Source organism: Chanodichthys erythropterus, chromosome 6 (genome assembly GCF_024489055.1).
Source record: "Chanodichthys erythropterus isolate Z2021 chromosome 6, ASM2448905v1, whole genome shotgun sequence".
NCBI lineage: Eukaryota > Metazoa > Chordata > Actinopteri > Cypriniformes > Xenocyprididae > Chanodichthys > Chanodichthys erythropterus.
Window position 1 is genome coordinate 28,473,911 of NC_090226.1, and position 16,210 is coordinate 28,490,120.

At 35.6% G+C, this 16,210-nt stretch overlaps 1 protein-coding gene across 4 annotated transcripts in view; it reads right to left on the reverse strand.

Moving 5' to 3' along the window:
• The window catches only part of pde4cb (phosphodiesterase 4C, cAMP-specific b), a 122,835-nt gene that overhangs the window by 12,312 nt on the left and 94,313 nt on the right, over positions 1–16,210 (reverse strand). For 3 of the 4 annotated variants that reach the window (XM_067388553.1, XM_067388554.1, XM_067388555.1), the window contains one exon: positions 1,045–1,221. In XM_067388553.1, coding sequence (XP_067244654.1) covers positions 1,045–1,221 — 177 coding nt within the window. Of the gene's footprint in view, positions 1–1,044; positions 1,222–16,210 lie in introns of those variants that run through there. The other variant, XM_067388556.1, reaches the window with a different exon arrangement.

The window sequence follows — 16,210 nt, forward strand, 5'->3', positions numbered from 1 at the left end:
TTCATGGAGCAACTGCATCCAAGCCTTCATCACCACGCCACTCTAGAGCAGTGGAAACATGTTCTCTGGAGTGACCAATCACGCATCTCTGGCAATCTGATGGACAAATCTGGGTTTGGCGGTTGCCAAGAGAACGGTACTTGCCTGATTGCATTGTGCCATGCAGTTTGGTGGAGGGGGGATTATGGTGTGGGGTTGCTTTTCAGGGGTTGGGCTTGACCCCTTAGTTCCAGTGAAAGGAACTCTTAATTTTCTTAAAAAAAGTTCTTGTGATGTAAAGGCAGATGTCCCAAAACTTTTGGCAATATAGTGTATATATATATATATATATATATATATATATATATATATATATATATAAAAATATATATATATATATATATATATATATATATATATATGTATACACACACACACACACTCTGTATATATGTTGAAACATGTTATAACACACACATACATATATGCTTATAATTTATTAATTATTTGACATTTTTCCTGAAAGGTTAATTTCTTATTTCTGCACTCCCAATCCCATCTTACATTTTTGTTTTACATGCATTTCTTGTTTTACTTGCAAATACATGGGTTGTGAATGGTATTTCACACTGAGTTTATATATACACTGCCCTCCAAAAGTTAGGAAATGCCCTAGAAAAGTGGGGTTTTGGACAAAATGAAAATTATTATTGCTGGTCTTTAATGATAATGTCAAGTTACTTTAATGTGTTTGCACTTTAATGTGTTTGCACTTTAATGTGTTTGCACCAAAAAATGATAAGGATTTATGCAGGGGTGTTTCCAAACTTTTGGAGGGCAGTATACATTATTACAACATCTATCCCACACTTGCAAATACATACTTCTATTAAATGTGCAAAATGATGAACTCAAATGTCACAAATAAAATGACTACTCTCAAGAGCTACATACCAAAAGATGAAGTATTAATTAAACAAGAAATCACTCTGAACAGAAGATGAGTTAAGCCAGTCAAATGACATACTATGAAATATTGTGCTTTAATATGGGATAAAAGCTCACATCTCGCTGGCAGTCGAGGAGTTCCTGGACATCGTCTTGGGTGATAGGTCGAAATCTGAGTCCGAGCGGTAAAGGAAAGACTCTCGCCTCTGGCTGTTTGCTTGGAGGACCAGACCCGAACTTGGACTGGGGTCCAGTGGACTGCGCCCGATTGACAATCCATTTTCCACATCAAAACTGCAACAGACATACAGGAAATTAGTTATCTGAATAAAACATTTTGACAACTAAAAAGAAGAAACTGCCCAACATTTGATTAGAGGAATTCTGAGAATTGCAACATAGATGCAATTAGTTAACATAGATGCTTTCGTTTCAGAACAGACACCGCCATTCTTGCAAACAGCAAGCACAAGTGTTATTTTTTTTATTTATTTTTTTTATCTGTGATGAAGACAGAAAGAGCACAAGTTTATGTTATGAATGACACGATTTGCTAGTGTATAAAGACCTCCGGCCCACAAGCTTAAAAAGAGAAGTAACAGGCTTCGCTAGACTGTCTGTAGGTCTGAATTAGTTTAGTTCTCATCCAATAGTGTCAGTGCAGTAAGATCAAAAATATAATTGAATTTTAAGTGTCCCCAACTATGCAAGACAGAGGTGACACTGGCAAGGAACCCAAACTCCATCAGGTGACAGGATGGAGGAAAAAAAAAAAAAAAAAAAAAACCTTGGGAGAATCCAGGCTCCTCCACTAGCCAAATGAAGCAACATTGTGTGGTTTAATTCCATGATGCATCAGAAGTCAGATTGTTGATTGGTATCATTTAAAACATTTCATCCAGTTCCTACTGCTTGAAGATCAAATTCATCACGCCAGAATGGAGACAAATATGGCCATCGGGATCTGTGCAGAGGACTTATCTGGTTCTCATTATCTCGGCTGAGGATCTGTGCAAAGACTGTCATGTCGACAAGGTCTTTACAGGGGATTGTCTAGTTGACTTGCCTCCTGGAACACCCTAGCATCTGCATAGTAATAACCGGGGTCAGAAATGAATGGGGACACAATATCCACAATATTGGGGACAAAAATTCCAACAAAATTAACAAAAACACTCCCCAATGGGGGAATGTCCCAGTACAATTAAACAAAACCTATTACAGATGTTGCCATTAAAGTGAAATGTGATAATAAATAAAGTGTTGATTGTGGCATTACCTTTGAGCAGCATTAAACAATCTGTGTAAATAAACATATGCCATGTCCAACATGTTCTCCAACCAATACGACCATATAGGTCGTTTGTCACTTCTCTAAAATATGACACATAGGAGCGTTTGCTAAAGTTACGCCCCTATCGACAACAGGACACTTTCATTTTAATGAATTGTTCCCTTTTATCTGCGTCATATTTCGGGTTTTGCATAGCTCAATTGGCAGAGTATTGCAATAACAATATGCAATCATGTGATCATGCGATCGTGGGTTTGATCCCAGGGAATGCTTGTGCTCATAAAGAGTATATGCACCATAAATCACTAAGGGTAGGTTTAGGGATGGAGTGTCAGTTCTGAAATCAGTTCTGAGGGACAAATATTGTGCCTTAATGGAAAGGTTAATTTCTGATGCTGCTCACAATCATTCAGAACATCTTCACAACCTTTGAGTCCTTCAATGCAGGTAAACAAATAAAATATTTCATCATTTGCTTTTATCCAAAGCAACTTTCTTAGCATTCAAAGTATGCATTTTAAATTTGATCAGTTCTTGCTAGTGCCAGTCCTGGCACCATGCTCTATTGTTTGAGTTAGATACTCTTTTTTAGAAAGTCTTTAATTTTTGTTGCTCTTATTTTTTAGTTATTTATTTTTTGTTATTTTTATAACTTTTCATCAACTTACAACCCCACCCCCCGCAGTTCCCACTGTGCATTGAAACTTCTTAAAAGGTACATTATATAACTTTTCAAAATACATCATCAATCTTTCTTTCAAAACGTGTTTTTGTCTTACCCTGATTTAGTACAGTAAGCTTATTTTAAGTAAATATTTTTGACCTAGCAGGATGGTTTTTTCAGGAAATTGCATACATATGTCACTCGCTTGTGCACGTCTTGTCATATCTGTGAATAGAGAAAAGTTGCTCCGGCTACTTTGATGCATGTATGAAGCAAGAGTAGCATAGGTTAGTTGTCACAATGATTGAGAAAGGTTGACACGGAGCAGCTAAATCTCCAATCCCTCATTTTAAACAAACGCCGAACAGAGGAGAGTCTGCTGGCAAAAAGAAGAGATGGCGAGAACTCAGGGATTTGCGGAAATAGCGTTTTTGTTACTCAACAGGTTAGTAAGGTATTTTTTATTGATAAACAGATAAATTACCATATTAAATCTCTAATAGAGTTTATTGTAAAGCTTTATCTATTGTGAAGGGTCATTTCATGAGTTGTTGTAGCGCTCTGGAATTTATTTTCAAGGAAGTGGTGCAAATCAAGTTTTAATGTTGTTTATATGTCTATGTGTTGTTTTTAATGTGCTTTAAGACAAACCATGAGCAAATTCATATGTCATCACCATTGCTGAGTATTTCAGTTTAAAACTGCAGTGATCTAAAAACAGTTTCAAAAAAGCAGTTTGAAATCGCTGGTGTTTCTGATGTCAAAACTACCTTTAACCAATCACGTCAGCGTGCTGCGGGCTTTAATATATTATTAAAGGGTCATGAAACCCCAAAATATCATGGATTCTGACGTCAATGTGTAATACCAGCAAGATCCAGAGTTGTGATTGGCTGCCAGGGCTCCAGTCGGGGCTAGACGAACGAGCTGACGTCAACTGTTTCTGTCTTAAACTGACGCGTGTCATCCATTCAGAGACTGTAGTGCTCGTGTACGCGATTAAATTATTAGACCTTTTAAATGTTCTTCCTGGATTGTCCGTTTGTTGTCATAGAATTATATTTTACAACACATCAAGGTGTCCTCAAAGGTGCCTGTTTTTTCCTCCATATGTTCCTCCTTTTTTCCTCATAATTTCCTTTTTCCTTAATATTCATTATTTTGTATAATGAGTGTGTTGTAGTTCTGTGTTTTATTGGTTGTTTTCTCCCCTCTTCCCCACCCTCTACACTCCCACTTATCCACAGCTTTACACGCCCTTTTCGAGACTTTTTCCAGCTCTGAGGTGTGAAAGACAGGCTAAAACAGGGAGGTTTCATGATACTTTAAAGATCACTGTCCCTGGAACAACAGAAAGCTTCTCTGAAAATAAAGGCTAAACATGACCCCATTCGTTCTTTTATATAGAGTGAAAAACAGGTTGTATACATTTGTCCATGGCACTTTAGAGACGGGGCTCAGATGAAAAAAAAACGTGCCAAAGGAAAAAAAGAAAAAAAAAATGCAAGATGGGGCATAAAGTGTTGGTTTGGGTGTTGCAGATGACCCTTACGAAATAAGAACTACATTCTCTATAAAGCTGGCCAAATATATAAAGAGAAGGAGAAATATTTTTTGATATATCCAAATAATTATTAGTGTTCGCTGTAAAATGGATAAAAGTGTGGACTGTTTTTTTTTGTTTTTTTTTTTAGTTATAAAAGGTGATTTCTGCTGTTTACACAGTGGAAATTATATGAAATCATTTCATGTATAATAATAATTTTACATGTTGATGTAAATTCTACATCAGAATTATGAATCAAGTCATTGAAATTTCGGCTGATTCTGGATTTTTCAAATAATCTCATATCAAATAATTAGTCTTAATTTCATCTCCAGCAAAATTATAGCAAATATTTTGTAAACATTCTATATTGTATAATAAGATTCAGTCATAATATATTAAATCAGCCATTTTATGCTTTTACGAAATCATTACAGTAATGATCCATTACTTAGTAATTTTACATATTTTTTTCCAGTAAACTGTAAGCACAAATGAATTTAAGATGTCTGAAAATAATCTACTATTAACTATTGAGTACAAACATCTAATAAACATTATCAAAGTATCATATCTAATAAGCCCAAGATTCACATACATTCTAAATTATCAATGTCTCAACAGCATCTGCTGTTTTATACACATACTATAGGTGAGAAAATGCTCTAAAATGACATTTCCCAAACTAAAATACACAGATATCAAATATATGTCTTGTCATATGTGTTATCGGAGGAACCAGAGAACCAGTGTCATGACAACATGTAAAATTATTTATGTGGATTTGGGATAGAAAGGACAATGTATCTGACGTTAGAATATAGTACAATTAAAAAAGCCTACAGAACTTTTTTCTTTCTTTCTCAAATTTCAGTACTGTGTAGCAAACTCTATATGTTTCATCAGCGAAGAAAAAGAGCAAAGTTCAAATTCCGAGTTCTGAAGTGCAGTCTGACAATATGCCTCAGTTTGTATAATGTGGCAAATGTCAACAGTGAACTTACCACAGTACGTGCTTTTCTGCAGTTCTCTGTCTTGTCCATAAGCAGATTGCCATTCTAACACTCAAGAATTTTATTAAGGAACCTTGGAGACAAATCCAGTGCCAATCTTACCATATAAAAATATTTCTTACAGAATAAAGAGATACATTTCTTACATTTGATTTTCTAATTTGATCTGACATTTATTTTAAAGAATGAATTCTAATGAAGACTAAAATCTGTAAACCTTGAAACTAAATATGTTTTACCATAAATACATCCAGCCCTCTCTTCTTCTCGTGTATTGTGACCGCACACACTCCCACACACACACGTAATTTCTCTTTGCCAACACACAAGTCACAACACGCCAGCAAAGCTGACAGATTTGTAGAATACCACAGTAGTGCACGTCAGACAGCTTCAGGATCAGACACGCTTAAGAGAAAAAATAAGAAATTATTAGCATAACCCCTGAAAGCCTATTTTTAGAAGCATTATGAAGTTTTTTTTTCATTGTAACATTACTTTCGTTACAATTAAAGACATCTTTTCCATACATTTTATATATATATATATATATATATATATATATATATATATATTACAATAATGAAAATAATTAATCATTTCTATTATATATTTATAGTTATATATATAATATATGATTCATATCTTCATATATGCATAATTATGTTTTTTTTAATCTTATTCTTATTTATTTTGGTTTAAAAGTGAAGGCGGATTCGCAGGTCATAAATTATGAGTATCATCTATGGTAAAGAGCTAGATTAGCTTAGTAAGAATGATTACTACACAGTCTCAAGTAGAATGTTAGCACATGCTGTTTACTCAAGGTATAAAACAAACTGCTTGTACAAATATTGTACGTGGAGGTAAAATTAAGCAATATGTAGTGAATATTCTCAGTTATCCAGATCATCACAAAGTTATTCCAGTGATGTACATGTTTCATAGTGGATGTCATCAGGGTTGGGCACAAATACATCAAAATATATTTTAAAATAAAATACCAAATACCTTAATTTTAAGTGTATTAAAATAAACTACAAAATACAGCAGCCACACCATGTATAAAAATAAACTACTGTATTTTTGTATTTTAAAAATACTAAAAAATACTTTTACGAGGGTGCATGAAATTTCTTCGCAAGCCTTCCATCAGTTGGCCTATTTGATCGATCCCTTCACCATTACACTGACTCAGCTGATTAAGTAAACAATGTTTGATAGCAACAGCTTTTCTCCCCGAGTCATGCAATAAATCTGAACCACTAGAAAAAAACCCACTAGAACAATGTTATATATTTTGTTGACTTGTGTACTTACATTATCCCAAATGTTTCCAAGAATGTTTAAATCCAGAGAAATATTCGATTTTAATCAGGGCATGGACCGTGTCCATGTGTCGCCTATCAATGACATCATACCCGCATTACCCTCAATTTACGGTTTTATTTTGTAGAAACCATGGAAACACCAAAGACACATTATATTCCTCGTCTGTCAAATAAAACATATTATATGTTTTATTAGACAGATGAGGAACTGTTTGGATTCATCGACTAAACTAATCATGTTATATAGCTTCTTGTTTAAATCTCGTTTTCTTGATTTGAGTACCATGTTTTACCATGACTAATATTGATCTAGTTTACTGCAGTGTGCAACAAGTGTCTAATAGCAGCTGCCAAGTGAACGCACAGAGTAGCACTATAACAACTTTCAACACACAAATGTATCTAATATGATAAACAGTGGCCCACTTTACCCCAGATACTCTAGACCAAAAAAAGCGGAAGCAGCGACTGTGGCATAATAAAAGTTACGCTGCTCTCGAGACATGTCACGCTCGTCTCTCATTAGCATTCACTCCAGCGGTCTCATTCAGCTCCAACATCATTCGCCCTTCTCTGCTTCATACCTTCATAGTAATGTTAATAGTCTCATCCATGTACATGATTTTAACAAAATTCACAAAATCAAGGATTAGCGACTGAATAAGTGACCTCTAGCGGCAAAAATTTACACGTTGTGGATTTAACAGATCAAATATTCACATATCCCTGTGATCTCCCAGATGAAGTTTAGTTTTAAAGTAACCCACAGTTTAATGTTTAACAGTTTGTGAATGACACAAAATTGTATCCTAATTTAGTTATTTGGTGTTTAGTAACAAAGGGCCTACTTTGCATCAGCAACACTGACTCAATGACAAACAAGTCATTCATAAGAAGACAACTGATGGCACCTGTATTCATGTCAGTTAGTTTCTAACTAATTAATCAATTGATTGTTAATCATAAATATAGGGGGCTGCTGCTCGGTATAATAGTTTTCAAGAACATGATGTAAATTGGTAAACTATTTAGCCTAGGCTACTAAAATGAACACCAAAACTTAACATGTTCTGAACTCAACAAGTCTGGGCAAACTACTAAGCACCAATCAGAGGCCATATTTTTATGACGTCATCATGTAGACTTCTTACAAATTATTTTACAGTATTTTAAAATTACAAAAATACAAGACACTGAAGTATTTTGATACAAAATACAAAGCCAATTTCATCAACCCCATCAAATACATATTACAAAATACTATTTTGTATTAGAAATACGTATTTGAAATACATGTATCATAAACACTGCCTATCCCTGGATGTCATTAGTTCACACGTTCAGTAGATTACATTCAGGGTTGTGCATAAATTTAAATTCAAATTCAATTACTGAATTAAAAGTGAGGTAGCAACTTATACTATACTTATATACTATATATATATATATATATATATATATATATATATATATATATATATATATATATATATATATATATATATATATATATATATATATATAGTACAGTCCAAAAGTTTGGAACCACTAAGATTTTTAATGTTTTTAAAGGAAGTTTCATCTGCTCACCAAGGCTACATTTATTTAATTAAAAATACAGTGTAAACAGTAATATTGTGAAATATTATTACAATTTAAAATAACTGTTTTCTATTTGAATATATTTCACAAAGTAATTTATTCCTGTGATGCAAAGCTGAATTTTCAGCATCATTACTCCAGTCTTCAGTGTCACATGATCCTTCAGAAATCATTCTAATATGCTGATCTGCTGCTCAAGAAACATTTAATGTGTACAATTGTACAAAATATTTGTGTACAATATTTTTTTCAGGATTATTTGATGAATAGAAAGTTCAAAAGAACAGTGTTTATCTGAAATCTAATCTTTTGTAACATTATAAATGTCTTTACTGTCACTTTTGATTCATTTAATGCATCCTTGCTGAATAAAAGTATTAATGTCTTTAATTTCTTAAAAAAAAAAAAAAAAAATCGTACTGACCCCAAACTTTTGAACGGTAGTGTATAATGCTACAGAAGCTTTGTATTTCAGATAAATGCTGTTCTTTTGAACTTTCTATTCATCAAGGAATCCTGAAAAAAAAAAATACACAACTGTTTTCAACATTGAAAATAATCATAAATGTTTATTGAGCAGCAGATCAGCATATTAGAATGATTTCTGAAGAATCCTGTGACACTGAAGACTGGAGTAACGATGCTGAAAATACAGCTTTGCAAATATATTTAAATAGTACACAGTTATTTTAAATTGTAATAATATTTCACTATATTACTTTTTTTTAATTAAATAAATGTAGCCTTGGTGAGCAGACAAAACTTCTTTTAAAAACATTAAAAATCTTAGTGGTTCCAAACTTTTGGACTGTACTGTGTGTATATATATATATATATAAAAAAAAAAAAAAATATATATATATATATATATATATATATATATATATATATATATATATATATATATATATATATATATAAAAAATAAACATAATATAAAAAAAAAACAGAACTAACTGTTGCATGGATTGCCTGTGACAAATACAGACCCCTAACCCTTTCACGCATGAGTTTAAAATATTCTAGCTGACCCCTCAGAGTGAGTTTTTTTTAACACCACCATTATTTTAGAAAGTTGCCCCTTATTGTTTCCATGGCAACTCGTCATGTGGCCAGTGAACTGTATTTGATATTAATAAAACACATCGGCAAATTATATTAGAATGGATTGTTATTGCCGCTTCCATAGACACCAGTGTGTATTTTACAAACTTTAAATATATTGTTTTACTAGTTCTTATTTACAGTGCTCAGCGTAAATGAGTACTTTTGAAAAGTAACATTTTAAACAATATCTCAATGAACACAAAAACAATTTCCAAAATGTTGACAAGACTAAGTTTTATATAACGTCTGTTTAACTTATAACATGAAAGTAAGGTTAATAATATAACTTAGATTACACATTTTTCAGTTTTACTCAAATTAGGGTGATGCAAAAATGAGTACACCACACTACAAAAACTACTACATCTAGTACTTTGTATGGCCTCCATGATTTTTAATGACAGCACCAAGTCTTGCATGGAATGAACAAGTTGGTGACATTTTGCAACATCTATCTTTTTCCATTCTTCAAGAATGACCTCTTTTAGAGACTTGCTGGATGGAGAGTGATGCTCCACTTATCTCTTCAGAATTCCCCATAGGTGTTCGATTGGGTTCAGATCAGGAGCCACTGATTCACTTTAACCCTTCAGAAATCCAACAGTGGCATTAGATGTGTGTTTAGGATCATAGTCATGTTGGAAAAGTGCATGACGACCAAGGGTACGGAGTGATGGTAGCATCTTCTCTCTCTGTATAGAGCAGTACATCTGTGAATTCATGATGCCATCAATGAAATGCAGCTCCCGGACACTGACACCACCATGTTTCACTGTAGGCACCATATGCATTTTGCTCTATATTTCCTCACCTCCTCACCGATGCCATGAAATTTGGAAGCCATCAGTTCCAAAACCATTTATCTTGTCTCTTCACTCCAGAGTATAGAGTCCCAGTAGTCTTCATCTTTGTCAGCATGGGCCCTGGAAAACTCTAGGTGGGCTTTTTTGTGCCTGGGCTTTAGCAGAGGCTTCTTTCGTGGACTGCTCCCATGCATGTCATTCCTCTACAGCGTACGCCGTATTGTGTCACGGGAAATAGTCACCCCAGTTTGGCTTCTTTAGATAACTGCAGTGAACTTGCATGCCGATTTTCTTCAACCCTTCTCATCAGAAGACGCTCCTGTCGAGGTGTTAACTGCCGCGGACGACCTGGATGTCTCTGTGAGATGGTTGCAGTTCCATCTTTTTAAAATTGTTGTACCACTTTTGCTACAGTATTCTGACTGATAAGTAAAGCTTTGCTGATCTTCTTGTAGCCTTCACCTTTCTGCTGTAAATAAATTATTTTCTTTCTCAGGTCTTATGACATTTCTCTTCCATGTGGTGCCATTGCTGACAGCATGAAATGGGAAGGGGTTTTAACACACTTTTTAGCTTTAAAATTGAAAATTTTTAAATTTAACTTTGCTCCAGAGACTTTCAGTGGGGTGTACTCATTTTTGCATCACCCTAATTTGAGTAAAACTGAAAATGTTGTTCTCTAAATTATACTATTAACCATACTTTCATGTTATAAGTTAAACAGATGGTATATAAAACTTAGTCTTTTTAAAAATGCAGTAACTTAGAATTAACTAAACTTCACCAGTTCTGACATTGTCAGAGTGATCATTGTAGTGTTTTCCTGCTCATGTATGACCCTAGTGGCACTGACCAGGCAAACATGGAGAAAGATGTGACTAATCCCTCTAGGTGCTTATGTTATAAGAGGGGATCTAGAATGGTGGGATCAATAAGCTCTTGGTGTGAAGAGCACGATAAGAGGTCTGCAGTAATAAAGGATAGTTCTTCTCCCACAATGCAATAGTGCCCTTGTTCACCTGAACACCAGCTGTATTCCAGAGCTCTGACTCTAGTCTCTCTGCTGGCGCTGATTAGGAATCGGTCTTTATTTGGAACATTGCTTCGATCGTGAGACAACAGGACACATCAGATACTGAGCAGAGGCAATTAAAGTGCAGAGTGGCCAGTCATAAAGACTTATGCATGATGGGCAAGAACAGCTCTGCAGAGAGGGATGGACCCTGATTAGAGGTGCAGATGTGGCTTAAATCAAAATGTTTCAATAAATGAGTAATTCAAGCATGGCCGCTGCTACTTCCTGCTCAAATTAGGTAATAACACCTTGCACGAACACAAAAGACAATATTCAGCTGAAAGATCCTCCATACAATGAAAGTAGACCCTAGCCAACAACACACACTGCACTGTTAAATTTCAGTTTGCCACTCGCATAAAACTACTGAAGAAGGTTTTTCAAGCCTGCTAAAAGAATAAAAAAGGTAAAATAAACACAGCTGCATATTTTTATGTATAAAGTCCCACTGACTTTTTCCCCACTGACCTACTGACTGGATTTCTTATTGTTTTTGCATTAAAGCTAGCTATTTAAATAAATAAGAGTATTGAATCTCATAATCAAAACAAAGGTGAAGAAGCAGCAGAAACAAGTGATAGCATATGTAAGCAGATGTGTATAAAATAATGCGATCATCAACATTAAACAGCATATAAATCAAAACTGCCTAACATTGCCAAATAAAATGTCGACCCAGGACAAGCTATAGGACTGCAACAGAAACTACGACTACAACCTGGGTCTCAGGTGTGGGAGTTGGATGCTCTAACAAGGAGGCTAAAGGCTGCAACCCCTAGTGCCAGTCACTAGAGCATCTCTTCCGATCAGAGGAGTGAGGTTTACATGCACAGCAACTACTAGCTGGCCTCCGTTACACTCACCCCCCTAAACCTCACTTCCATCCGGGTCACGGCACCAATGTGACTTAAAGGTTTTGCAGTAAAATATCAAAAAACCACTAGGCCAGTGTTATATATTTTGTTCACTTGAGTACTTGCAATATTCCAAATGTTTCCAACTATTTGTAAATCGTGAGAAAATTGTCTCAGGGACGTGTGAGGTGTCGCCTGTCAATGGCGTCATACCCGGTTTCCAGTTTTATTTTGTAGAAACCATGGAAACACCAAAGACGCTTTAATATATTACATGTTTTAATAGACAAGGGAACAACTGTTTGGTTACATTTATAGACAGAAAATTAATTATTGTTATATAGCTCAACAAGTTTAGTCTTATTGTTTAAATCTAATTTTCTTGATTTTTTGCGAGTACCATGCTTTACCATGCCTCAGAGAAAAACACTATTTTGTGAGGTAGCTAACACAGCATAGTCAGATGCAGCTTTATTTTTATTAACAGTAAAACAGAATTTTCTCCATCATACAATACGTTTTAAAATTAATTGCATGACATTTATCAGCACAAGCCATCCAGCATTTAATATGATATTCTAAAATCGATCTAGCTTACTGCAGTGTGTAACAGTGTCTCACAGCAGATGCCGAGCGATCGCACAGAGTAACGTTATAACATAATTTTCAACACACTCAAATGTATCTAATATGATATACAGAGCTGCGTTACCTCATACTCATGACCGGAAAAGCAAAAGCGGCGCCGCCGACTGTGACATAATAAAAGTTTAACTGCTCGTGAGGCATGTGTTGCGCTCCCACAACACTCGGTCCTGCTCTGCTTCATACTACAGTAACGATACTAATCGCATCCATGAACATGATTTCTTCTCGAGTCCTATCCCGATTATTTCCACTGGCTGTGAAGTGAAGACCACATGATTCCGTGCTCAAACTTGCCATCATCAAGCTACGCCTTTGTTTTGAATAGGCCTCTAGCGACCTCTAGCAGACAGAAAATATTACATATTGCACCTTTAACACACTCTTCATCCTATCGTCACAAAAAACAAATATTTGACTCAACTAACACAACTAGGAGCTGACAGACAATATAAGTATACTTGTGTGTAGTTTAAAGTTTAAACTTGGGCTTGAAAACGATCCAAACTTAGTTTTTAAGATGGAGCAATTAATGATGCGACTTACCAGCAGGACGAGATATACGACTCTGCTGATGATGACATAGCTCCGCCCCGCAATATCATGTGAACAAACGCAGAAACCAATGGCGAGTTTTACCAATTTATGTTGAATTTAACTAATATTATTTAAACTATGTTACATGTATAAAACCTTGGAAGACATCAACCTACTTTTATGGTGCTTTTTTTTTGGCGCCTGATAGCTTGGTTTCATGCTTTGGGTCATGCTTTGGCATTGGGGTGAATGCCTTCAACAAGGGCAGTTTGGACAATCTGGAATGAACTATCTCTTTAAAGTAACGTTGAAACAAGACTTTATATTGTAGATTCAGAAATATTCCATGTGCACTCACTAAATACACACTCACTTCTTTCCAGGTCAATAACAGAAGCTGATCACAACAGACTGCGTTGCTGTGCACAGCCCCGAAAGTGACGTGAAACTTGCTCTGAGATAAAAGACAGGGTGGTTCATGTGTTTCAGATAAAGACCTGACCCTATTGTATAAATTGTATTTATATCTGCATTACATACAGCTTCAGCACAGGCTATGACTACTGTTATTGAAACCCTAAGTTCATGTTTTGTTTTTTTCTCTTATTTCCAGTTTTCAGAAAAAAGGCAGTTCATACCTGATACTGGGACATTATACATCGTACTGAATGATTATCTTATTAATAAACCAAGGTATTTACATACTTCATAGAACTTGGAAAACTTGGAATCACAAGTACCATGGCAATATGATGGTGGTTCTGATGCATTTCACTATATATATGCCACTGTAAACCTACTGTAAATAAACTGTAAAACGTACCTTATAATTACAGTTTTTTTTTCAAATGCTTACACACAAAATCCTTACTTGTCACACAATTTCTGAAACCTGACACTCAAACACCAGAGCCACACACCAAATCTGCAAAACCATACACCAATTCTCAGCCTTCAAGTTTTCAATTTCATAAAACACACAATTCTCTATGTAACACACAGAAATCTAACAGGAAGTATCTTGATTTCCCTTTTCAAACACAACCATTGTTTCTTTCCAACTACACATGGTTGATGTATTTCTTTTTTTTTCTGTACTGTGTAATACTGTATTCAAAACCACAAATGCTTACAGTAAAAAACATTGTATGGTTTCAATCTTGCTTTCGTGTTTACAGTGAATTTTTCAACATCTCTCTGCTAATTACTTTCAATCTTGTACAAAAATATACATAGGAGCTCAAGAAAGAAAAGCTTTAGGTTTTAAATAACTATGTGTATATGATATATCCAAAAATAGAATATTATTGCAAAGATGTTTGCAACGTAAGACAAATGTTTGCTTTTGAGATGTGTTTATGATATTTTGAATGCGTTGCTTCATTTTTCAAGAGGTATGAGTCATATTGCATTTTGTGTGTGCAATTGTTGGATTTGTGTGTTTTGAAGTTTTGAAAAAAGAGGCAAAGTTTTGAAAATGTGTGTAAGCAGTTGAAAAAAACTAAACCTGTAATAACGCATGTAACCATGGTTCACTGAGAATAGGGAAAGAGACGCTGCATCCCCTAGGGGTCGCTATGTGGAATGGCTCCGGCATGACAGGTGTTTGAAGCATGAGTCTAAGGGTGTACTCACACTAGGCACGGTTGCCTTGAACCATGCCCAAGCGCGAATCTCCCCCTCCCCACTCCCCCACTGGTCCACACTCACATTGCACTTAACGTTCCAGGCCAAAGCACATTTACGTCATATACGATGCAACTTTCTGAATGGAAGAAAACAGGAAAAAATACACTTTCGCTAAGATACTGCCTAATATATAGGCTATTTATAATTTATGCTATGCAGCGATTTTCACTTGCACATATCAGAGGATTATTATGAAGGCAGCTGACGTTAATGGAGGAATTTGAAGTTTTACTCACAAACTTCAATTCCTGTTCATCAATAAGGTGAGAACCAGACCCGTTATAAACCCAAATAAACTTGAATTAATTACATGAATTGATAAGTGTACTATCAAAGTAGTAATAAAGATGTTTGCCGTAATGATGACAGTAGCGCACACAAAAGTTGTAACTGTTCCGTGCTCCGGCACAGTTAGCGCTCACACTGCATGTGAACCATGCTCGAGCCCAACCGAACCGCGCTCTGGCCCACCTCTTCCAGGCAGGCCAGGGCCAGCTAAACAAACCGCGCCCAGGCACGGAACGGAGCAATCACTCTTGTCAAACGAACCGGGCTTTGGGGGTCAAACGCGCTCGGGCACGGTTCAGAGTGGCTAGTGTGAGTACACCCTAAACACAACAATGAACTTGACATTGGCAGGCGACAGCCTATGACATCACCACTGTTGTGAACGAGAGTACAAGAGGGCACCTGTGCAAAACATCGTCCACTTCTTGTCTGAAATAAACGTGTGCAGGAAGACCAAAAGCATGGCAAAGGGACGCGGTATCTTGTTCCCTGTTTTCAGGAAGCCATGGTTACATGCGTAACCTGAGATGTTTCCATTCGAAAAGGAACTCGCACTGCGTCCCCTAGGGGTCGTTATGGGGAACGGAATACCCAAGGAGGATCCCAGAGAGCATGGAATTTGCCGCTGGCTTTTATGTAGAAAGTGTTTAAACATGAGGTATAATTCATTTTGGGTATATCAAACGGGCAATCTTTGGTTTTATTAATCTATGACTTGTTTCAGAGCTGATAGATTTGGCTTGATGGCTTTATGAAGTTTCATAACTTTATATTTACATTGAAATTAAATCCTTTACTAACTAGAGCACTGCTTTTGTACATTTGACTGAACTGT